Source organism: Notamacropus eugenii, chromosome 1, assembly GCF_028372415.1.
Source record: "Notamacropus eugenii isolate mMacEug1 chromosome 1, mMacEug1.pri_v2, whole genome shotgun sequence".
Lineage (NCBI taxonomy): Eukaryota > Metazoa > Chordata > Mammalia > Diprotodontia > Macropodidae > Notamacropus > Notamacropus eugenii.
Window position 1 is genome coordinate 41360466 of NC_092872.1, and position 25965 is coordinate 41386430.

The 25965-nt window shown below is 35.8% G+C and overlaps 1 protein-coding gene across 7 annotated transcripts in view; it reads left to right on the plus strand.

Annotated features, from left to right (window-relative positions):
* The window catches only part of RFX3 (regulatory factor X3), a 330189-nt gene that overhangs the window by 67758 nt on the left and 236466 nt on the right, over positions 1–25965 (plus strand). For 2 of the 7 annotated variants that reach the window (XM_072597437.1, XM_072597478.1), the window contains exon 1: positions 14855–15970. The exons of 3 other annotated variants lie outside the window; for them this stretch is intronic. In XM_072597437.1, coding sequence (XP_072453538.1) covers positions 15949–15970 — 22 coding nt within the window. In that variant the 5' untranslated portion in view covers positions 14855–15948. Of the gene's footprint in view, positions 1–1394; positions 14832–14853; positions 15971–25965 lie in introns of those variants that run through there. 2 more of the 7 variants (XM_072597462.1, XM_072597471.1) reach the window with 2 other exon arrangements.

Genomic DNA, 25965 nt, shown 5'->3' on the forward strand with positions numbered 1-25965 from the left:
TGGCTCCCTCTTATTCTCCTTAATGGGTAACTAGTTTCTCCATCTCCATCTTCAGGCTCAGCAGCAATTCTCAAACAGGGTACTGCTGTGTTCTTTCAAAAGCCTTTAGTTTGTAATGGGGAAAATTTCTTCAGTTTTTCTACCCCAGGTACTTGACTGAGGTTTTTCACCTCACAAGCAGGAAGTGGAAGAAGAAATATACATACTCTCCTTGGTTCAAGTCTCAGTGAATAACCTACCTACCCTTAACTTATGATGCCCATCCAGAACATTCCTTAAATCTTCCTCTCTGTATGCTATGCCATAACCAGGCAATGAACTTTTTGCCTTATGATTGCCAGATAGCTCTGGGGGTCATGGTTCCCCAAATTTTTCTTTGAATCGCTAATATTTCCTTCTTGTTCTGTGCTAATGACTGGGTAGGAAAATACCAAGGCTGTGTTTGCTGTGGGGTTAAGTTCATTGCCTCTGCTGGCCTTTCCGTATGTAAATAAGCCACTCAGAGCCTCAAAACCTCTACAAATTATATAATGATTCAATCACACCTGAAAAAGCCTTTTCCTTTATTTCTCTTGGTCTCTGTCCTTTCTTAGTGGGACATACAAAAGGCATACCCTTCAAATCACAGGAAAATACATTTTTCTGAATAATAATACAGAGTTGAAGCATAGAGAATAGAAGGATGACCTTAGAGTCAGAAGAGATGGGACATAGTTCAGCTGTGGCTGTGGGCAAGTTGCTTAACCCATCATTGCCTCTTGTGCTGATTTTCTTAAAAGTATAAGTTACAGATGGGCTGCTAGTCTCATCAGGAGGGAGTGTTCTCAGCATGGTGAAATCATAGGTCCTGACCCTTCCACCCACTTAACCCTCCTCCCCAAAAGTAAATCCTGCTTTTATAGATTAGGAAACAGGTATAGGAAGGTAAAGTTGGCACAGAGCCATGTTTCAAATTCATGTCTCCTGACTTCTAATGTAGCATTTTTTTGAGAACCGCATTCTGAATTTCACTTGCACTTAATTCATCACTCTCTGTGGTGTTTGTGATTGTAACACTAAAGTTTCATTCTGAAGGCTTTGCTTGAAAAGAGTCACCCAGATTGTAATTCTATTTACCAAGCTATCCATCCTTTTTATTTACAATCTGTCCAGAGATGTGCCACATCATTTGATTGTGCATTTGTGTGCTTCATTGCATACTTAGTATTTGTTCCTTTATTTGTATATATATATGTGTGTGTGTGTGTGTGTGTGTGTGTACATATATATATATATATATATATATATATATATATATATATATATATATATATATATATATATATATATATATATATATATATATATATGGTTGCCTTACCATATGCATGATTCAGGGCCTGACCAGAGTGCATGTGCTTTTGTATTTTTCAAGTGGCCACTCCAGGGAAGATGTGTTGTAACATGGGATGGCAGAGGTAGACATGTGTGATGGAAAGAATACTAGACTGGAAGTCAGAAAACCTAGCTTTGAATCTGGTTTCTGCCAATTACCTGGCTTTGTGACGTTGGACAAAGTAACCTAATTTCCTGACACTTCATTTCTTCCTGTATAAACTAACTCATGGCAATATTACCTTGCCTCCTAACCTCATAATAGGGTTGTTATGGAGATCAAATGAAATGATGTGTAATGAAATGAATGCTCACCAATCTAAGGTGTTGTTAAGAGATTACTATAGTAGCTTCCTAAGAGGTCTTCTGACCCCTGCTCTCTCCTTCCAAAAATTAGCTCTTCTTACCACTGTTAGAATATGCATGATTCTGGTCATTTACTCCTTAACCCCAAAATAAGTGACGCCCTATTACCTCCTAAAGAAAATTCATACTCCTAAGCTTGATATACAGCCTTTCCAGTCTTGTTTCATATGAATACTCTCTACATACTGCACTCCAGCCAAATGTCTCGTTTCTGACCCCTCAGTAAACTTTGGCCTCTCTTGCTTTGATGCTTTGGTTTTTGCTGTTCCTTTGGCTGGAATGATCTCCTTCTTTTCCCGTCTTTGCCTGTTCTGTAGTACAACTCCACTGCTGTCTCTTCCATGAAACCTTCCCTTATCCCCCAGTTGGTAATAGCCTTTCCTTTTAGACCTCATATAGGTCTTTTTACCTACTTAATGCACTTATAGTATAGTGTTGCATATTATAGTTATCTATTTTTGTGTATTATCACTTTGTTAGATTGTGAACTCCATAAAGCTATGGAACATTTTATCTCCCCTAGGGTCTAGAATATTCCTTTGCACATTGGTGATGGTTAATAGATACTTGTTAAATTATAATGAACTTTGATATTGGATTAAACTTTGCTTTAATACTGGCAGAGAAGCTAAATTTTATTTTTAAAATTTATTTATTTTTAGTTTTCAACATTCATTTCCATAAGATTTTGAGTCCCAAATTTTCTCCCCAACTCTCCCCTCTGCCAACCCAAAACACCATGCATTCTGATTATCCCTTTCCCCAATCTGCCCTCCCTTCTATCACACTCCTCCCTTCCCTTATCTGCATCTTCTCTGTTTTCTTGTAGGGCAAGATAGATTTCTGTACCCCATTACCTGTATTTCTTATTTCCCAGTTGCATGTAGAAACAATTCTCAACATTCGTTCCTAAAACTTTGAGTTCCAGCTTCTCTCCCTTCTTCCCTCCCCACTGACAAGGCAGGCAATTCAATATAGGCTATATATGTGTAGTTTTGCAAAAGGCTTCCATAATAGTCATGTTGTGAAAGGCTAATTATTTTTCCCTCCATCCTATCCTGCCCCCTGTTTATTCTGTTCTCTCTTTTGACCTTGTCCCTCCTCAAAAGTGTTTACTCCTAATTACTCCCTCCTCCCATTGGCCCTCCCTTCTATCATGCGCCCACACTCCACTTATCCCCTTCTCCCCTACTTTCCTGTAGCATAAGATAGATGTTCATACCAAATTGAGTGTGCATGTTATTCCCTCCTTAAGCCAAATGTAATGAGAAAGCTTCACTTTTTCCTCTCACATCCTCCCTTTTCTCCTCCATTAAAAAAGTTTTCTCTTTCCTCTTTCATGAGAGATAATTTGTTCCATTCCATTTCTTTCTTTCTCCTCCCAATATATTCCTCTCTCACCCATTAATTTTATTTTTTAGATATCATCCCTTCCTACTCAACTCACTGTGCCCTCTATCTATATGTATATAATCCCTACAGTGACCAAAATACTGAGACAAGTCTCAAAAGTTACAAGTATTAACTTTCCATGTAGGAATGTAAACAATTCAACCTCAGTAAGTCCCTTATGATTTCTCTTTCCCGTTTACCTTTTCATGCTTCTCTTGATCCTTGTGTTTGAAAGTCAGATTTTCTTTTCAGCTCTGGTCTTTTCATCAAGAATGCTTGAGAGTTCTCTATTTCATTGAATGACCATTTTTTCCCCTGAAGTATTATACTCAGTTTTTCTGGGTAGGTGATTCTTGGTTTTAATCCTAGTTCCTTTAACTTCTGGAATATCATATTCTAAGCCCTGCAATCCTTTAATGTAGAAGCTGCTAGATCCTATGTTATCTTGATTGTATTTTCACAGTACTCAAATTGTTTCTTTCTGACTGCTTGCAATATTTTCTTCTTGACCTGGGAACTCTGGAATTTGGCTACAATATTCTTAGGAGTTTTCCTTTTGGGATCTCTTTCAGGAGGTGATCAGTGGATTCTTTCCATTTTTATTTTACGCTCTGGTTCTAGAATATCAGGGCAGTTTTCCTTGATAATTTCATGAAAGATAATGTCTAGGCTCTTTTTTTCATCATGGCTCAGGTAGTCCCATAATTTTTAAATTGTCTCTCCTGGATCTGTTTTCCAGTTCAGTTGTTTTTCCAATGAGATATTTCACATTATCTTCCATTTTTTCATTCTTTTGGTTTTGTTTTTGATTTCTTGGTTTCTCATAAAGTCATTAGCCTCCATCTATTCCATTCTAATTTTGAAAGAACTATTTTCTTCAGTGAGGTTTTGAACCTCCTTTTCCATTTGGCTAATTTTGCTTTTCAAAGCATTCTTCTCCTCATTGGCTTTTTGGACTTCTTTAGCCATTTGACTTAGTCTATTTTTAGTGTTTTTTTAGTGTTATTTTCTTCACCATTTTTGGGTCTTCTTTAGCAAGTTGTTGACTTGCTTTTCATGATTTTCTTCCATCACTCTCATTTCTCTTCCAATTTTTTCCTCCACCTCTCTTACTTGATTTTCAAAATCCTTTTTGAGCTCTTTCATGGCCTGAGACCATTGCATATTTATTTTGGAGGTTTGGGATGCAGAAGCCTTGACTTTTATGTCTTCCTTTGGTGGTATGTTTTGATCTTCCTCATTCAAAAGGATGAAAGAAAATACCTGTTCACTGAAAAAGTAACATTCTATAGTCATTTTTTCCCTTTTTGAGGCATTTTCCCAGCCAGTTACTTGACTTTTGAGTCCTTTGTCAAGAGGAGTTTATACTCTAGGCATGTATAATTTTTCAGTTCCTCCAAGGTGGCACAATCAAGGGAGAGGAGTTTACTCGTCTGTTGGCCTGTGCTCTGATCTCGGAGCAACCACAGATTTTTCTGCCCAGGATCTGTGAGTAGAATTCCCTCTCCAGAGCCTCAACCAGCTCCACCATTCCAGTGCTCTTACTCACCTCAGGACTGCCACTCATGACTTGAGATCTAGATCAGTTGCTTGATTCCCCCAGGGTCTTTAGGCTAGGGGTTCCAAAAATGGATACTGCAGCCTCCTGGGGTTGGGGCTAGGGCAGGACCCTGCTCCCTTCTCACCCAGGTGAAAGAGCTTTCTCACTGACCTTTGAAGCTGTCTTTGGCATTTGTGGGGATCTGGAAATCACAACTGCTACTTGTGACTCCACACCCTGATGCCTGCTCCAGTCCTGTCCCTGCTGCATGGCATGTCCAAGGCTGCGCTCTGCTCTGAGTCCAGGGCAATACATCTTTCCTGTCAGCCTTCCAGGCTGTCTTGGGCTGGAAATCTCTTTCCCTCTATTGTTTTGTGGCTTCTGCTGCTCTAGAATTTGTTGAGAGTCATTTTTTACAGGTATTTTACGGACTGAGGGGGAGAGCTTCCGCAAGTCCATCCTTCTACTATACCATCTTGACTCTGCCCCCCAACCAGCTGTATTTTAGACCCTCATTTGGGTGATACTGTCTAATCTATTTAAGATTAAGTTAGTTTATAGAGGATAATAATACTGGAATAAGATATGATACCTATATTATATCTAGTTCTTAGAACTAGCTTCATCTGTAAGATTTTATGCCTCTGTGACTTTGTATGCCTTCAGTTTTGTATGCCTTGATGCCATGTAGACTTCTTCCTATTCTTTATTTTAATGATACTGATTTTCCTTATCTTGACCAAGCTGGAAGTCAGGAACTCCTCTGAGGTCTGATCCTACTGCTGATCACCAAAGAAGTTTGGCTCAACTTCTGACCAGGATCAGTTTCCCCCTCCCTCTCAGGAGCTTACCACATTTGTACTAGATTTATTGCAAGTACTTATTTAATTTTAGCTCTAATATAGCTCAGAAATCTGAGCTCAAGTAATTCAACAGTCTTTGCCTGCCTAGTAGCAGGGAGTATGAGTGCACCATAGCAGCTAGCCATCCTTTATTATCATTCCAAAATAAAATCACTTACATTGTTTCATTTTTCTATTTCTTTGTTAGTCAGTGCATTGTTGAATGGTACACTGCCAGTGTTAATTTTCAGTGACAGCCTCTGGATTGCAGAGAGAACTCTTGGAGGCTGTCTGGTTAAACCCATATCTGACCCCTACAAAATCTTCAATAGGCTATCCAGACTCCATTTGATGGCTTTCAGAAATGAAGAACTTACTAGCTTATAGGGCAACCCTTTCTATTGCATAGCATGAATTATTAAGAGATTTATTAGGTAATATCTTTTGCCTTTTTTTATCTGCAGCACTTAGAACTGTGTCAGGCCCGTTGCAGGTGATGAACAAATGCTTATTGATTGACTGACTGAAAGTGAACTGAAATGTGCCTTTTTGCACCTTCTACCCAATGCTTCGAGTTTTGTGTTCTGGTTTCAGGCACAACAAATCTAGTACTTTTTCAACATGACATGTTTGAAGAGCCCTATTATGTCCCACTACTTTTTTTTTTCTCCAGGCTAAACCTGCTCACTTCCTCTAATTAAGTCTTAATATGACATTCTGAATAAGTGCCAGCTTTTCATTCTCCTTCCTAAAAAGTTGCATCCAGAACTGAACAAATAGTATTGTAGATGTGGTCTTCCGGGGCCAGAACACAGCAGGAGCATTGTCATCTCCCTTGCTCTGAACATTGTTCTTTCTATAAATGCTGCCTAAGGTTACGTTAATATGATGGGCTTCCACATTACACTATAAGTCTTTGAGTGCGTATAGAGTGTCTCTTGTGCATCTCTTCTACAACTGTATTTTATTGTTCTATAAAGGTCATGTCTCCTTCACTATCTTTTGATCTCACTTGAAATTAAAGGGTCTTTAATGGTTCTAGTTCCAGCCCCAGGAGTCAGTGAGACCTGGATTCAAGTTCTAATTTTGACATGTTGGCTTTGTGCAAGTCACTTGACCTCTCCGTGACTCAAATGATTCTATATGACACTAAGGTGTTGATCAAGTTCTAATATACATTAGTAGATGGGACTTCCTTCTCAAAAATCCTATTCAACTAAGTTGCATATCCAATAAAAAACAAAATAAAACCCATAACATATTGTGCTATAGTCTTTCTAGCTATTTTAAAAAATCTTTCCCACGCCTATCTGTTCCAGAGATCATACTCAATAACTTAACAACAGTGACCTTTCTAGAGAAATATAAAATTTTATTGAACCAGATAACTCAAGTTTGCATCAAAATCTGTTAGCTGCTCACAGACTGAAGGCCAAGAAAATATAAAAAGACCCATGATCAAGGCATATTTTTTTTCGCTTGAGCCATTTGTGTGTGTGTGTGTGTGTGTGTATGTATATGTAAAACATAAGATCTAGAGCTAAAAGGAACTTTAGAGGTCATTAGCCAGTATCAAACTCAAACAGAAACATCCCTGCAGAGTGCATGTTGACTTAGAAAATCACAAATCAACATTATCTATGTTATATTATAGTTTTATTTATTTTGTTAAATTTCCCAATTACTTAATCTGATTCAGGCTGCACTCTGGAGTTTTTCTGGCCCCTCGAGGCCTATGGGCTCCTGAGTTTGATACCTCTGCTCTACTCCAGTTCTTTCATTTTGAGAGAGATAAGAAATGATTCACTCAAAGCATGTGTTCTGTAGAAGTAAAATCAAAATCTGAGCCTCTGTTTGATTCCACTACCAGTATTCTTTCTACTTGATCAGGCTGCCTCATTGAGTACTCCTTACATGTTTGTAGAATAGCTTAGATTAGGGCTTAGTGTGATGGCCTTGCTATCGACTAGATAACCTCCTAAATCCTAGCCTTGGTGCTCTATAAAAACACTATTTTATATAACCGTAGAGTCTTAGAGATGAAAGGGGTTTTCATCTACTTTGGTATGAGTGTTCTGAGAAAGCAAAAAGGAAACTGTTTTTGCCTGTCCTGCCAAATAACTAGAAGCAAAGGATTATCTTTCTGGTATTTTAATAGGATCTTAAATCTGGTCTCTTTTTTTGACCTTTGAGGGAAGCAATTTATAAAATAAATACTCAACTTGGTAATGTTGTAATTTGGCAATTCTTTTCTAATGATTAAAAAAAACCTGGATGCCAGGTATGAAAATTTTACCAGCTGAATATTTAGTGTCTAAGCAAATTTGCCTTTGACACTTGAATGTTACACTTCACACAAAATGCCGTACCATCTCTGAAAATGAGATTTTTTGGAATTCATTTTGTCCACTGTTATCAAGATAATGGTCCCTTGAGCTCGGTTACACTGGGCTGGCCATTTGATGAGAGGAAGATGGCATCAGGGTGTCAAAGTAATTAACTGTATGGCAAACTCAAAGAGATTGGTCTTATGCAAGGTGGGTAAAAGAAATGCTTCAATGATATGGTGAAGCCAATTTGAGACAGTGGAACATTAAAATTGACAGCCAGGGAATGCTAATAGTAGCAAACGATCCTGGCAGGCAGCTGAGGAATGGATACAACCAGAAGTGAATGCTTCAAAAGAATATACTTTATAAGAAGACAGGCTTTCTGTGTGAAAATTCCATGTCTGTTGAATTGAATTTAGGGAGTCTCTGATATAGTGAAGTATTCTCTCACAAAAAAGCAACTGAAGCCAAAGAATTACATGTGAAAGAATTGTGAAGTGGACATGAAAAATGATATTTTTCTTTCAGTGTTGTTAGTATAGTTTAGAAAAGAGGAGTGGAAGGAATTGTAGTCAAATAAAATGTCTTTTGTTCACTTGTTTTTAATTTTTCCCATTCCCCAGTTTTTAAAAAAGATTCCATTTTTATCATATTTGACAAGTTGGATATTTCTGGGGAAAATTTTATTTAATTATTTGCAAAGTAAATTCGAAGGTAACAGTAATTCAATTCTAGATTCTAATGGGATGAGATTGGAGAATGGAAGGAAGATATGCAGGAAAAAGAGAATTACATAGGAACAGAAAAGCTAAAAGTTTCAGTGTGAATTCTTAATCTATCAGTGTATAGAATATCTTTGGACTTGGAAGTTTTATAAATGAATATATTTCTTGCTTTTCATCATCTCTGTTTTCATTATAACTGATACTTTCTATGCTTCCTATTGAAGTTATAAAAAAAAAAACCCACAACAATTTAGTTTGCATAGAGAAGGGCATTATAGCTGCCTTAATCCTGGACACAGCAATTTGAGAATGAATATTACAAAAGATCTGGCACTTAGGTCTTTGAAATATTAAAATGCCTTGTATATAAAAAGGACACAAATGTGTAGTTCTATATATTTTAGAACTTTCCACTTCATTGTCCTTCTCTATGTTTAATATTTCATAATGAATTTGTTTTTTGAAAAAGAAAAAAAATCAGTGAAAAATACGAAAAATGTTTTCGCTTGTCCAAGGCTAATGTTGACTTAAATAGGTCTAGGTCTTCATGGTTGACAGCTGCAGATAATTAGCTTTTTCTTCTTTAACAAAGAAAGCAAATGGAACCGCAAGACATTCATTGCCTTTTCTGTCATCATAATAATAATGTATGTATTTAACTTCTGCAGTTCCTTAAATTGATTTAGTGCTAAGCTGCCTACATTACATATAAAGGGAGTGACAAGTGAAAGCTGCAGAGCATATTTGTGCTATAAAAGAGAGAAATGATTGACAGCAAGGTCTCTCTTTGGGAGAAATAGCAATGTTGCTGAGCTTTAAAAGAGGTTACATTTATCATTTTTAACACTGTATAGCAGATTACCAAATTTTAAAAAGTGGTTGCAACTTGGGCTTATTTTTGTTTCCCTGTGTTCTTGATTTTGGGGTTGAGGGAGGAGCTCCTGACTAAAGAATAGAAGGAAATCCTTCATCATGAATGTTTATAGTTCTGTTTCATACTGGTATTCACAAATTATGGCTCAAAATAGTAATTCTAGGTAAAAAACATCACATACCCATTTCTGATCAATAGAATATTTACCTGGGAAAAATCAAAGACTAATAAAATACATACAGATAAGGTGTTTGAATTGTAAACCAAGGTCTATTCTTCAGTGGAAATGTATTGTCATATAACTGTATACATTGGTATCTTTTCTGAAGAGGAGAAAGATGCATGTTTTATTGGTTGGTAGGATAATTTTCAAAAAGAGCTTAACATTAGAAACTGTTCCTTTTGAGGCATATGTCTTGACAAACTATAGCTTTTAAAAGGGGATTGTGGTGCTTCCATTTGTACCTTTGGATGTATTTTGGTGGTAACAAGTTTGGTATGCCTGGGGAGGAAGGTACAATCTGGTCTGGTAGACTGGCAGCCTCTGCTACTCACTAAAAAGATCAGCATTTGACTTCATGTCCTTCCATCTTTTGAAAAGGAAAACCACTCATTTGGTTGACAAAGTTTTCCTGCTTTCTTGCTTCTTCAGCGCTAATCCTTGTTTCCCTTCCTTTTTAGAGGATGATTTAATTCTTGAGGATTAATCTTCATGTAATTGTCAATGAGCTACTACTAATCCATCCTCCTGTCAATAAGATATTTCATCCTTAATGAATAATGAGTTAAAACCCTAGAAGGAATTGTGAATATAACCTTATTTTCAGAAAGTTTTTATCTAAGAAGTAAAATAAACCTCTTTTGTGATTGCTCAATATTTTTCCCACCTTTTTCCTACGCATCCTGTCTCAGACCCAGATAAGGTATTTAGATTTCAGTGAAGTTTAAAAAAAGAAAAATCAAGATAAGATGGTTATTCATTTGAAAAGGACTGATAACTTGGTAAAATCCTGGTATTGTGCTATTACACTCTTATTATGGTTCATATAGTTCTTAGGCATTCAGAAAGTTAAGTATCTTTCAAAATCTACTAATAATGAAAAAGCAAGGAACATGTTAAGATATGCTTTTTAAAGTCTTTTACATCTGTCACTTTCTTCTTTTAGCCTTTTTTACTCAAAGTATCTCACTGTTTCACCAGAAAAAACTGGCATAGATTCATCAAGTGATTTGTGAGCCCTAGCAATACATTTTGCATAGTAGATTAATGGCATCTAGAATAGATTTTCATTTCTTCTTGTCTGTGTGAATTTGCTCATTATATTTTATTGTTCTTTTATCTATGAACTTGAAGAATCACAGATTCTTGGAGTCAGAAAGGTCCTCCCTCAGATGCCATGAGAGCCTATTTCTGAATAAAAATCCCCTCTACAATAAGCCTGACTTTGGTGGCATGAGAAAAGACAAGTTTGTAAGGACATAGCCTGGTATAGAGCATAGGACTTGGATCAAACCATTTGGGCTTGAGTTTTTTCTAACCAAAGTGACTCTGGGAAAGTCAGTTTACCTCCCTGAACTAATGGTTTCTTTATCTGTAAAATGAGGGTGATATTACTTCTAATACCGACTTTAGAGGGTTGCTCTAAGCTGTTCTGCCTATTACTTTTGCTTGCTGTCATAATTTTCATTTTCTGTTAGAATCACTCAGGAACAGTGGTGGGGTTCCATGTTCTCATATTCTACAACTCTGATTAAGAAATTATTTTTAGATGTTTGAACTCATTTACTAGATCTGGAGGCCATAATTCCTTCTGTTATTGCTATTGTTGATTTATTTGTTTACGTTCAAGGTCTTTGAGTTTTCTTCTTCCTGAAATCTTTGATAATTTCAGCCTTTTTTCTGCCTTTATTTTCCCCAATTGCTCATTTTTCTGACTCCCTCTTCTCTGATTGTAGTTTCCTTGAGAGGTAGATCTCAAAACATCTAATCTTCTTCCCACATTGGGCAATTCACATTTCATCAGCCTAAATGTCTGTCCCAAGTGACTTATGGATGGTCAGAACTGGCCACATTTGGGAATTCTGTGCATTCCTTCAGGCTTAGTGGAATGCTGCGTATGTACCCCTCCTTCATACACAGGGTATCCTGTCCTACTTCCTCTGATTCTTTGGCCTGGCACTATAGTTCAGAGCTTTGCGTCACTTGAGTTGTGGGCTTGTGGTCCCAAATGGCTATAGCTACACTGTCATGGCCTGGGCAAATTTGTGCATCCTGGTGCTTGGGGACTTCAGAGCACTGGGAAGAGGAAGGGGGACTGGGCTGTAGAAGTAGGTTTTCCTGCAAGCCTCTTTCAAGTCCTTAGGTCTACTAGTGCAGCCTTATTGCTGGGAGTGGGGGAGGAGTACTGTATGAGCTCAGCGCCAATGAGCTTTTTATGTGAATTTATGGTGTTGCTTTTTAAAAACCTTCTTTTGGATCCTCGATCTCTCAAACAATGGAGATACCTGAAGTTGCTTTATCATCTTAAGTATATAATTTGTGTTAGGAGAGGTTTGAGAGGTTGTGGAAATCACAGAAAGATCTAGTCCTATATCTTTTTGCTCATGTGACCAGGGCTGTAAGTAAACTAAGCTCTTTAGAACCTGTCAAATATGCAAATATGAGCTATTACAATTATAAGAAGATAATTTATTGTAAAGTACTTCTTATTGTGAGAAGCATTGTGACTTTAGTGGTTGATTCAGTGGCTTTGAAGTCAGGCAGAGCTGGTTTTAAATCTTATCTGTGACACATTCTAATTTGGTGAAAATGAGCAAGTCACTTTTGGTGTCCCATCCAACACCATGACACTCTAAGTAAAGTCTAGACAGTCATCAAAACAAAACAATAAATCAAGCCTTGATTGTCTGACATATTCCATGATATAAATGTTCACACTGAAAATTTAAGCAAATGGCTGGGGTTTCCAGTCTGGTTCTAGCATGCCCCTGCCTTCACTGATAATAAAGTCACAGGCCTAATGAAGCCATAGGACCAGACAAATAACAACCAAACACCTTCTCATTGCCATAATTTATTTTCAGTGTTTTCGTTGATGCTTTCTTTTCTGAAAGGGAAATTGATCTGATCCCTTATCGTTGAACCCAAGAAGATATGTTGCTGTAGTCATGTAGAAGATCCCTATTGTGCATGTAAGCTGTGGGTTTGATATCCCCATTAAAGGGCAGCGATCACCATCATTTAAAAATCCTTTATGAAACATGGTATAGTTGGGGGTGGGGGGAAGGAACTATTTTCAGGGCATCTGAATTCTCATCTTAGCCATGAGAAATTAGACATATCTTTTTGCCATTTCTTGGCCTCAGTATCCTTACATATAAAATTAAATCAGGTGTCATTATCTACCTTCAAATATTTGAAAAAAATTATGTAAAAGAAGGGTTTGTTCATTGAGTCTTTGCTCTCCAATTCTTCATGACCTCATTTAGGATGTTCTTGGCAAAGATACTGAAGTAGCTCACAATTTCCTTCTTCAGCTCATTTTACAGAGGAGGAAAAAGGAAAACAGGGTTGTGACTTGTCCCAGGTCACACAGCTAGTAAGTATCTGAGGCCATATTTGAACTCAGGAAGAGAGTTCTTCATGACTGCAGGACTAGCATCTTGCACTGTGCCAATTAGCTACCCCAAAAGAGGGGTTACACACGTTCTATTTGACTCAGAATGGGATTAAGTGCAATGGCCATATAAGTTGCAGGAAGCATAAAACTATCAGAAAGTGGAGTGAGCTGCTTAGGAGGTAATATGACTTCAGCCTTACTATCTCAAACAGACCTCTCCATTGCACCCATTGTCTTCCTCTTCCATAATTTTTACTTTGGGCAATTTACTTTAACCTTTATGAGTTTTGGCTTCTTCTTCTGTAAAATTGAGCTGATAATACTTCCCTGATTAATTTTTAGGATAATTAGTTGTGAGGCTCAAGTGATATATTTGAAAGTATTTTGAAAACTATCATGTGCTATAAAAATATATTGTATCATCATCATCACATTACAAGATGTATTGTGATGGAAGCCAGACTTTTTTCCGTGGCATTCAAAGCCCTTCACAGCCTGATCCCACTCTGCCTTTTCAGAGTTAGCTCTCACTACTCTCCAATATAATCCTCCTTTTCAGGAAGTTCACTCTTCTTATTTTCTTCAAATATATATGGCATTCTTATTTCTACCCCATATCCTTGTTCATGCAATTTGCCATGTCTAGAACACTTTTCCTTCTTCTCTTTTCTTTGATTATCTAATTTTTATCCACCCAAAACCCCACGTAAGCCTGTACTCCTCCATATAGCATTTGCTAATGTTTCCAACCTGTGGTAAGATTAATAGGCTTTAAAACCAGAAGAAAAACAAAAATGATCTCATTCAACACTCTTCCATCATTTTACACATGGAAAGAATGAAGTCAAGAGCAGTGAGTCACACAAGTTGTAAGAGAGTAGAGGACCCACACCCAGGTCTGTTGAACTCCAAATTCAGCTTTTTTACCATGGGCTGCCTTAATTGTTAAAAAGTGCCTAGTCATATAGTACTTATGTAGTAACTGAGCTGATCATTGTGGCATTTCACCATTCTTTCACTGTTTCTCATGTCTGCCTTCTCTCCCCAAGTAGACTGTAGAGTTTGTCAGCACAGACCATTTCTTTTCTTCTATTGTATCTCCCAAATCTTTCTCAGTGCTCCAAACAAAGTAAGGATCTAACTCTTCAAATTCATTCATTTCTTTTAAGTGCCATTGTGTTCAGAACATTGCACTGTCTTTTAGGATTTAGAAGGCGTATTTTTTTTTGTGATTTATCTGAATCTGTGCAATAAGGAAACGTGGAGGTTATTATTACATGATTAGGAAATGAGACTTTTTATTACCAGAAGATGATAATATTGAAAACTGTGGGTTACCATTCTGGTGTAACAGTGACCCTAATAGGTAAAAGACATGGAGAAAGACCTATGTTCAAAAATAATTTCTCTATACTTTCTTTGAATTAGAAATTAATTTACATTATAAGCTTATCTTTTAAAATTCAAATGTCTCAGGAGGGTAAATCCTATTATGTTACCAATTGATATCCTGGTATAATTAGGTTACTTTCCTCTTAACACTTAGATATGCTGCCCTGAGAAAGGAATTTTGAATTTTGACTGAATGACAGTAATGGAGGGGAAGGAGGACATATTGGAGGGAACCCTCAATATAAGGCCACTGGGTGTTTTGTGTGTGGCAACAGGTGGATTCAGAAAGAGATGTGAGAAGGTGCCAAAGGCAAATTTGCCTTACTTTGCAGTATTGCTTGGGGTCCCAGTAGCCACAACCATCCAAACATTTAAGGTATTATTGATTGAGAAACTTCATTAGATGTATACAAACTAGGTATATTCAGGTCATAATCTGTGGAACATATTCAACTTCTGCAAAAATTCCAAATCAGTCTCTTTCATAGTTATAAGAAATATCTTTTGAACTTTGCCAAGTGTTTGTGTTTTTCCAACCTGTTAAAAAATATAGGAACTTTTTCCTGAGGTTGACCCTTTCCCTCTCCTCCTATTGTTTCACAAAGTTTGTGTGTGTGTGTGTGTGTGTGTGTGTACATACATACATATCATATGTGTATTTTTAAGTGTGTGAATAAACGTAGCAGTTACATACTCAGTTCTTATAACAATTTTGTGAAACCTCAAATGAAATTGAACAGTTTGAAAGAATTTTTACATAATAAAATATACAATTCAAGCTAAAATGTCTAGGAATATAAATGAGTTCAGTTATGATATTTTACTTTGCTACTGAAATATGATATTTTAACAAGTAGCAATAAAAGATGTAGAGAATGTGTGTCTCAAAAAATGAGGTGTGCTTTTTCATATATGAAGAATTAACATGTAGCAGAACATAAAAGATGAATAAATCAAGACTAACCTGGTCTTTTCCATTGAACCCTCAGTATAAGGACTCTAGATACTTTGTGTGTGCTGAGAAGTAGATGAAAAAAGTCAAGTGAGAAGGTTTAAAGACAAATTTACCTTCCTTTGCATTTTGAAGTCATCTACATGTTAGTTTTAATTCTTTTGAGACTGTGGCAGGTCATGATTATCCACCAAATAGTACAGTCTTATTTCCTCATGGTAGCAATCCTTTTCTTATTGAATTCTGGGTCAAACGTCCATCTGCAGTCCTGAGATACGTTTACAAATGGACTGATTCTACAAGATTGTACATCCTACTTCATGTCATAATTTGGGTAATATATATTCCCCATCCACTTGTTTCTTGCTAGGCCAATTCCTGAGTGATGTATATATCTCATTGAGGAGGCCTTTAAAGTGTTAAAGGGTTAGATGCTATCTACAAACAGGAACATCTGGAGATTCAGTATCACCATCAGTAGGGAATCCTTCTAATCCAACACAACAAGATTTATTAAGCACCATCTCCGTGTACATCTTCCATGATACGGGGGAACAGTTTTGGTGAGCATATATGTCTCTTTTGTTTCCCTTCGTATTACTACTCAGAGAACTATACTTTTGCGATGTTAAAAGAACCAAGGGAAGCATGTTAGGTAGAAGTTTTAAAACTTCTATGGAAGTTTTATAGAAGAAAGAACACAAAAATATATCAACTATATTGGAAATATGTTCAGAGTGTACTGAAGAATATATTAAGATTATATTGGCAATATATTATGAGGAAGCATAGTGGAATGGAAAGTTCTCAGAGTTAAGAGTCTGAAGACTTAAGTTCAAATTCTGGCTGTGGACCCTTTAAGTCTTAGCTTTTTCATCTGTGTAATGAGAAGCTAAGACTAAGTGAATCCTGTTGGTCTCTTCTAATTTTAAGTCTATGTTCTTATGAACCACACAAAGAATATACGTTTTTAAAAAATTTATATAAGCAGACGGGGCATGATGCAATCGCATGTATATCAAAGAAAGTTTAAATAGCAAAATGAATAGGAAATTCATCTAGTTTTGTTCTGTTTGGTTTTGTAAACCAAAAACATGAATAAAAACCATGTAACAAATGGCATTTCTTTAAATTAAGAGATTCTGAAGCCCCTAAAAAGTTGAAATTAAAGGAAGGCAGGATTCTATAGGGTGTTTAAATATATCTTTTTATTTTTTTCTTCCTATAGCAGTCAGGTAGTTAGAATGTCTCTCCTTTTTACTAAATGTCTACCTCACAGTAGATACCACCTACATAATAACTTAAGATACAGAAATCAGTAGATGTAACTAAGTCATTAAGGACTGTTGATCCTATGTGTTATTTCACCCCATGAGTTGCATTTGTACTTATTTACTATTTCCAGTGGCATAAAAGTAATTCTAGGTATTTTGGTCTGAAATATAGCAGTAAGACTGGATTTGTTATTCCATCATTGTGGGCATACTCTTCCAGGAAACAAATCAAAAAACTTACTCATGCCTTAAACAATTTAATAAGTTGCTCTTGCCAAAACCAGGTTAAAATAGTGGGCAGGTGATGAGCTTCTTATCCCTTAGCTGGTTCTGGGTGACTGATGCATAGTCTGTTTCTTGGCCACACTGTCTGTTTCTGTGGGGAAAAAGAAATTATTGAAGAGGAAGAAAATTTAAAAGACCTAATACTTCTTAGTGATGTTATCATTTCCAACAACTGCATAGACAGCACATTATGATATCTTGTCACCTCAAGACAAGACATACTTACTTGGAACCTTAAAATTATAAATATAGTAGGAACACCGGAAGGTACTTTAAACTTTATATTACACAATTAGTAAAAGTATGTTACATTTGGGGAAGCTTATTCCACTGAAAAAATGGGTAGAAGGATTAAAAAATGAAATTAAATGAAAATTTTACTTATTTGGCTTTTTACAATTGGCACTATAAATATATATTATATGTATACTCTAAATGCAGTTCAAGTCTTAATGCCATAGAAAATATGAGATATAGCATCCCCGAATATGTTGCTTAACTGCAAAATCAACACAGGAGGTACCAGGGTTTGGACAGGCAAAGAAGAGAAGTTAGCAATTCTGAAACTGCATAAGATTCTGTATTAGTTAAGGGTGATATATCTAAATAATGAGAATGAAATTTCATAAGCCTAGCAGGTTTTTATCTATAAAATGTCCAAGAAAAAATGAATTGTGAAAGCTCATGATATTATAACATTTCATTTGTTGTGGCCATGTATGACTAATGTTTTATGGTAAAATAAAATATAGTACATACTATATAGAATTTACCAGTGAACAGTTCTTGAGATTTTTTCCCTTTTAAGTAGCATGTCTAATGCATGACATTCTATTATAAATTGCATGTTTTCTTCCAAATAGATACTTTACTGTAAGAGTTTATGTTTGTGTTCATCCTACACATGAAAGTGTCGTTCATGCATAGTAACTTGGGGCATGATAGATTCTCAATGATTCTTCACTGATTTTTAATTCTGTTTTTTTATTTCTATCTTTAATTCTATCAAAATATAAGATTTACTATAATAGAATTAATAAAATGGATTCAGTTTAGTATAGCTGAATATTTATATTCTGGAAATTTTTAATTCCATTTATGCTGATTTGGCTATACCATTGACTCCCTATGACACGGAGCAATGAAAAATAAATGTTTGAGGGGTCATAGCCTTTCTAATGTTGTAGGATGACATAGAGTGATGATAGAAGGGAGATTGCAAAGCAAACTGTTTTTGATATACAGCCAGATTTTGACATTAGATTTAAATTTTTCTCAAAGTATAGCATAAGCTTTACAAGATTGTTTCCAGTTCTAAATACTATAATATTTATACTCTGAGAAGCTTGGTTCAAATTCAGTCTGCTATTTACTGGACAAGTCCCTGGGGCCTTTCTTTCCTTTTTTGTAAAATAATGGGATTGATTCTAGGTGAACTTTGAGGTCGTTTACACTAAAGATTATATATGCAGAGCCAGAATGTGGATGAAAGAACCTGAGGTCGCTAGGAGCATACTTCAGAGGTCTATCCTATACCATCATGTTTTTCAGAGTCTTGGATGAAGTGTAAAGGACTTGTACTCATGCTATCTGTAGATTAAATGGAGCTGGGATGAATAGCTAATACTTTAGGCAACAAAATCAAGATTCAGTAAGATATCAGCAGGCCAGAAAGAAGGAATGGGATGTCAAATCATTCCCCCAATATAGTCATTCAACAAATATTTACTAAGGGTCCATTGTATGTAATACACTGTGCCAAAAGTGTTTTTTTTGTTGTTGTTGTTGTTTCTGTTTGCTTTGTTTTTGGTCTGGATAGATGATTTCACTCTTGTATAGAGTCATAGTAAAGAAACTACCTCTACCCATTTTAGTTCTGCATTTATTTTCCAACTTTTAAGCTTAGAAAGATATATGAGAACTCTGACAGGCTAAATAACTTGCCCAGGGTCAACAGTGGTATATATCACAGATTTGGCTTGAAACCAGTGTTTCCTTCTGAAGCCAGCTTGGTAAGGGTCACAGAGGTGGGGAACCTGCAGCCTCAAGGCCACATGTGGCCCTCTAGGTTTTCAGGTGCAGCCCTTTGACTGAATCCAAACTTCATAGAACAAATCCTTTTCTGTGAAATTTGGATTCTGTCAAAGGGTCACACTTAAGGACCTAGAGGGTCACATGTGAACTTGAGGCTGCAGGTTCCCCAGCCCCGGGACTCTAGAAGATCCATAGACAAAAATGAGAAACAGTCCTGCCCTCACGGAGTTTGCATTCTACTAGGAAAATCATATGACACAAATAAATTAAATCAAAGTAATGTGAGAAGGAAGAAGGTACTAGTAACTAGAAGGATCAGAAAAGACATATAAAAAGTAGCATCTAAGCTATACTACACAGAGGAAGAAGCTAAGGGTGCTCAGTGGTAGAAATGAGCAAATATATATTACTGTTACAATGATATAAAATAAGACAGTCTATGCAAAGACATGGAGATAGGAGATAGAGTATTTAGTATGGAGTGTAACAGTTCATAGACCCATTTGATATGGATCATTGCATGAAGGTGAGTAATTTAAAATAATTGTGGAAATGTAGATTGGAGCCATGTTATCAGGAATGTTAAATGCCAGATTGGGGGATTAGTAGTCTGTCCTAGAGGCAGATCACTGAAGGTTCTTTAGCAAAGGATGGACAGGGTAAAATCTGTGCCTTTTTGGTGTGTTCCTTGTTCAGCGGACAGCAGGAGGCCATGACAGTAGACTAGGTGAGGTGAGACAAGGATTTGATTTGAGGCAGGGACAGATACCAGGGATACTTCTGACACAAAATCAAGTCTTAAAGACTGATAGGCTACAGATGGCAAGGAAGAGAGAGGGATCCAGGATCACTCCATGTTTGCAAATTGGAGAAACGATTAGAAGGATGGTGATGGCCTCAAAAGAAATCAGACAGTTTCAAGGAAAGATGAGTTTATGTGGAAAGACAAACTCATGAGACTTTATTGTGATTTCAAAACATTTTTGAATAGAAATTCTATAAGAAGTAAGCTTGAAATCAGTTTCATGTGATACTGAAGACCAGCAAAAATACAAGAAAGTATTTTTATAACCACCCGTAGTAAAGGAATTGGTGATAGAGATATGAACTAGATATTGTTTAAATATATTATTATTCTCTATTTGAGTAACTCGAGGCAAACAGATATTGTGACTTGCCCAAAGTCACCCAGCTAATAATTTTCTGATTGTGAATTTGAACTTAATGTCTTCCTGGCTCCAGTCCCAGCTCTCTGTTCACTGTGTCACCTTACTGCCTCTAAACTGTAGAAATTTAAATCCAATGGAAAAGATAAAGTTTTATTTGTAAAGGTGGTACTGAAATGGACCATTGAAATTACTTAGTAGTGCTGTCAGATTTGTAAATAATGATAAAAATGAACATTTAAAGTTTACTTGAGCTTATTGAAGTTAGAAAGTGAGTGGAGTTTTTGTGGGGAACAATGAGAAAATATACCCAGTTACTGCTTTTTCTCTATGCTTTATGACATTCCTTGTAAAAGATATTTAATATTGTTTACAAGAAAGGATGTTATTATTTTTATACCAGAAGTTCTTTTTTGGGCTAATCTTTCAAAATTTATCAAAGTTAAAGGGAAACTACAAGCAGTGATGCTTTGAAGTAATTTGGAAACTAATTCCAGAATATATGAAGTCTTACTGAAAACTACTAAAAATATGAAAAGTATTCTTTCTCTGCGCTATAAAGGGCATATGGTGACTATAAGCTTGCAAAATGTAGCCTCTGTAAAGTTGGAAAAATGACCATACACAAGTCATATCTGCTCAGAACTCAGTTTTCTCATCTGTAAAATGAGGGGATTGATTGGTTTAGAGAACCTGGGCACTTAACCCAGAAGGATTCTGTAAATGTATTTTGGCAATCTGTCAGTGTAGATGGGAAAAATTACATGTTTATTTCATTGTAATTTGTTTCCTCTCTAGTCCTCTGTATTTCATTTTATACATTTAAAAACATCATTCTGAGAAGGACTGTACAGGTTTCACCAGACTACCAAAGGAGTCTGACATTAAAAATGGCTAAGAACCCTTGGTATAGGTGATCTCTAAGGCTTTTTCCAGCTCTAAAATTATTTGATCCTATTCTGTTTCCTCTTTAGATAATTAATTTATATAACTTTAAAAATTCATAAAGATTATTTAATTTGGTCCTCAGAAAAACCCTTTGAGGTAGGTATAATAGATACTATTTCTATTTTATATGTTTTTTAAAAGGAAATTGAGGCTCAGAAAGGTTAAATTATTGTTCATGATCATAGATGTAGTCCATATCAGAGCTAGAATTTGAACCCCAGTCTTTTCTAACCAGATCTTTTTCAATGGAATATAGTTCCGTGCTGGTATATGTTGCTATCCTGCTACTCTTTTATATCTAGTATTCTTTGGAGTATTGTCTTGGTAGGTAAAATAATTTCCCTTTGTAGCTGAATAAAAGCATTAGCATATAATCTCTTCTGTAAATTCAATGAAAGCATCCTTGGTATAACTCTGTTAGGGGACAGGACAACAGGAATGGAATGTATTTCTTCTCATATGATTTTAACCTCTTGTGCTAGGTCTTTATAATTTGGAAGCCTTTTTTTGTTCCACATACTTTGCTGATGACAAGCATAATATTTGGTATGTTGACACTTATTAAAAATGTTCTTCCTAAGTTTCTCTGAATCACTTATATCTGGGAAATTGTAGGCAACAGTTTAGTCCATGACTGTGATCTGGTTCCATGGTAGTTAATTGGTTGAGTTCATGAGAATATTCTGAGGGCTTTATTTTATTTTTAGCATGGGGATATGTTATCTTTCAGTTCATAAAAGATGTGGACCTTCTGATGTATGAATCTAGTCACCATCTCGTTATCTAGTGCTAAATGTTTTACAGTCTACAGCAATGTGTTGTGCAGTTCCTACCTGTTCCTTATATTATCAGCAATGACACTAAGGCCAAGCTCCTTTAAGATAACCTTCTGTACTTTCTTGTGGCAATAACCTGATGCAGAATACATCACAAACTTTCATTTCCATAAACAAATCTGCATGATTCAGTCATTCATTTGAAGCTTCTCTCTTAATATGTTGTTGTTGGCTGTTTGTGCAGATGTTGCCCATGGAAGATCTTTTGATTTTATTCTTGGATCTTAGCTTTTTCATAGGCGCCATTTGGAGGTTAATTAGACACCTTCAGTTACATTCAACAAATCTATTGGTATTTGTTTCTTTATTATTGTTCAACAAAGTGATGTCTCCTTGGTCCAAATGTATTTCTATGGATTTAGCATGGGTTCTAAGAATGTCTATTGATGTTGATAGAGAATATGAACCCCTTGAGAAATAGGGACTCTCTGACTTTTCTCTTTGTATCTCTAGCAGTGATTTTTAATTATGCATCAATAATATTATAATACTAATAATACTTAATGATAACTCATGATATAGGCTATCACTTAACTTTTTTGTTGTACTATGATGCTCAGAGTACCTATGTGAGCTATTTGATTTTGAAGATTCTTTCCTATGCATCTTCAGGTAATATTCTGCTTTTTAATATTTACTTTTTTGACTGGCATGTGAAGTTTTCACAGCTCATGAAATAATTGGGTCAGCATAAATACTATAGTTGATAAGTGTAATGCCATAGAACATTTACTGATTCAAAATGATTATTGTTCATTTTGTAAAAGTGAACTAAATATATTTTGTAATCTATCAATAATTTTCCTGATATATGTTGTTTTAGTTTTCTGTCTTTAATCATAGCTCTAAGGAATATTACTTTTTAATATGTATAAATAGAGCCATGTCACATTCAAAGAATAATTTGCCATTGTAATTATTAAGAAGGATAATATTAACAATGAAAAGTACCAGGTAGGTAAATGAAGCCATCTTGAATGAACAGGCAAACATGATTTGTTGAGTAGTAAAAATGAAAAGTATATTGGAAGCCCCAATGTGAAAGTATCCAGGAAACCCTGGGAGGAAAGTAGCAGAAAATTAATATTGATAAGTGCTGAAGACAGAATTAGGGTAAGGTTATATAGTACAATGTTTTCATGACGTGGAGGTTAACAGAAGCTTTGTACAGTGGACAGAGAAATCAAGAATAATGGGCAATATTCCATGATAATAATTTTTAGGCTAAGATAGCTATTAAGTATAGTTGGATAGCATAAAAGTATTTTGAACAGCAGAAACATGAAAATCAGTTTAGGTACTAGGGAATAATTGGTTTGAGGATATCCTATGCATCATGGAATCATAAACTCAGGTCTGTGGCCATTGGGAAAAATGGTTGGATTTTCAGGGTTTCCTGACTTAGGGTATAGTTAGGATGGGAAAAATTAGCATATAATCAGATAGTTTACTGTACTATGTACAGGTAAATATATTTTTGTGGATTAAACTCTTTTTGTAGATGATAGAATCACTTAACAGGTAAGCATTTATTAAGCATCAACTGTGTGCCAGGCACATCGCTATGATCTGGGGATACAAAGGCAAGAACATAATAAGCTTGAGCTTATGGTCTAGCTGGGCAACACAGCTTTTACATATGTAGAAAAATGAAAGATAATAAGTCTTGAAAGAAATGAGGGAAGCAGAAGTAAGGAAAGAATGTGTTTCAGGCACAAGGCACAGGTAGTGCAAAGAGTGCAAAGGCACAGAGAGTGGAGCTGTGAGTACCAGAAGGGTAAGAAAGCTAGTTTGATTGGATCATGAAGTGCATGTAGGGGAGTAATTTTTTAAAAAGATGTAAAGGTATGCTGAGGACAGGTTGTGAAAGTAATTAAAAGCCAAACAGAATAGCATACGTCTTGTCCTAGAGGTAACCAGTCCAATTAACCTGAACTTTATTGAGTAGGAGAGCAACATGTTCAGACCTATGTTTTAGTAAAAATCATTTTGGCAGCAGTGTAGAGGATGTACTAGATTGGGGAGAAACAAGGCAGAAAGACTAATTAGGTTATTGCAATTGCTCATTCAGTCTTGACAAGGGCCCCTGAATAGTGTTATGGCCAAGTTAGTGGAGAGGAGATGGAGAGGAGATTTTGTGAAACACTGGTGAAATGTGACACCATATGAGTCAGACAGTGACAGACAGGGTAGTAAGAGTTTGGGACAGATGGATATATTATGGGAGCGCTAGGTAAGCTGACTTGAGGGTATCTAGGAAAGGTAGAAATATACTCAGGTGACTGAATTTAGGATACTTTTTATTATTATTTCACATAAATTCACATTATTCATGTTTGAATAATATTTTTCTGGTTTACCCCCAAATATGAAGGAAATTTTTTTTGCTTCCTTATTTTTGATAGGTTAATATTTCAATTTTCAACTTGTCATTAAGATAATAGCTATTGTCTCAAATGCTCAATTGGGAAGGGAGATCACTGAAATTTCTGTAATTCATAATGTAAATAAAAATAAGGCCTCTAGATAGTGCAGTGAAGAGTACGGGACCTGAAATCTTGGAAGACTTGAGGTCAAACTCGATTAAATGTCTGAGACACTAGGTGTATGATCATGGCCAAGTCACTGAACCACTGCCTACCTCAGTTTCTTCATCTGTCAAAAGGGGATAAATAATAGTATCTGTCTTCCAGGTTGTTGAGAGGATGAGGTAATCTTTGCAAAACACTCTGTGAACCCTTAGAGCACTATGTAAATGAGTAGGAATGGCATTAGCCATTGTTATTAATAATAGACATATCACACTGTGGTATTTATGGTTAGTAATACATCTTGAGCAGATTAATAATATTTTGTAATTCATAAAGTCTAAGTGGTAAAAATGCTTACTTTTATATTACTCTAATTCAGCATCAGCCTCAGAGTGTTCATTTTTCCTCTTTAATGCAAATATTCATAGTGCTTTTCTTCTCATTAACATGTATTTGAGAATGATATTTATCATATATAACAACAAAATGATTTAAAATGTCTATTAGTGACTAGGGGGATCATCTTCATGTTATGAACATTATCACTGGCTTTTATGTAACATTTAAAAGTTTGCAAAGTGTTTTTCCTAGTTTTTATTTGATCCTCACAGTAAGCCTGTGGGCATAGGTACAGGTAGCATCATATACATTTTGCAGATGAGTACACTGAAATTTAAAAAGGTGAGATCATTTGTCCAGTGTGGTCACACAGCTAGTAGGTAAGACTTCAGTCTAGATCTTCCTCAGTCTAGGACTTCCTGTTATCCAGACTGTACTATGCCTCTCAACCATGAGATTTTTATTTTTTAACATAATTCAGATAGTTATATTGTTGTTTTATTTTTATGTCCTAGATTTTTCTAGATATACTGCCTCTCTTCCCTCTCCCCTATTGAGTCTTCCCTTTCAACAAAGAAAAAATTCAGTAAAATTTATCAACCTGTTGAACACATCTTTCTAATGAAAGCAAATGCAACATTCTGTGCCCATATGAGGTGCTTTTCCTTATCTTTGCCCTTGGTTCACAGCCAGTCATTATTAATTATGTAGAATTCAGCTTCATTTGATTGTTTAGAAAGCCAGTTTTATTAGGTAAGATTTCAGAGGTAATTCTTGAAAATTACCTCCACCTTTAGGAAATAAACTTATGCAAAGAGATTTGCATTTCCTCCTGAACTCTACTTACTTCATTCATTCATACATGATAGGTCTCCCCTTTTCAATGCTATCTTCTCATTCAAAAGACATATAAGGAAATGTTGAGAGGAGCCAGAATTTAGATGAATGAACAGCTTTCCTTGAAGAGGTTATAATATGACTAGTTAAATAACAGATGACCTACTTATTAACCTAGGCATTGAAAAAAGAAAATCCAGAAGCAAAGTTCAAGATGGTAAATGGAAAAGTCAAAACAAATCATACATGCTGGGCACTCAGAATAATCTGAATAAATTTACTTCTGCTTTTGGAAAATATTCTCTTTT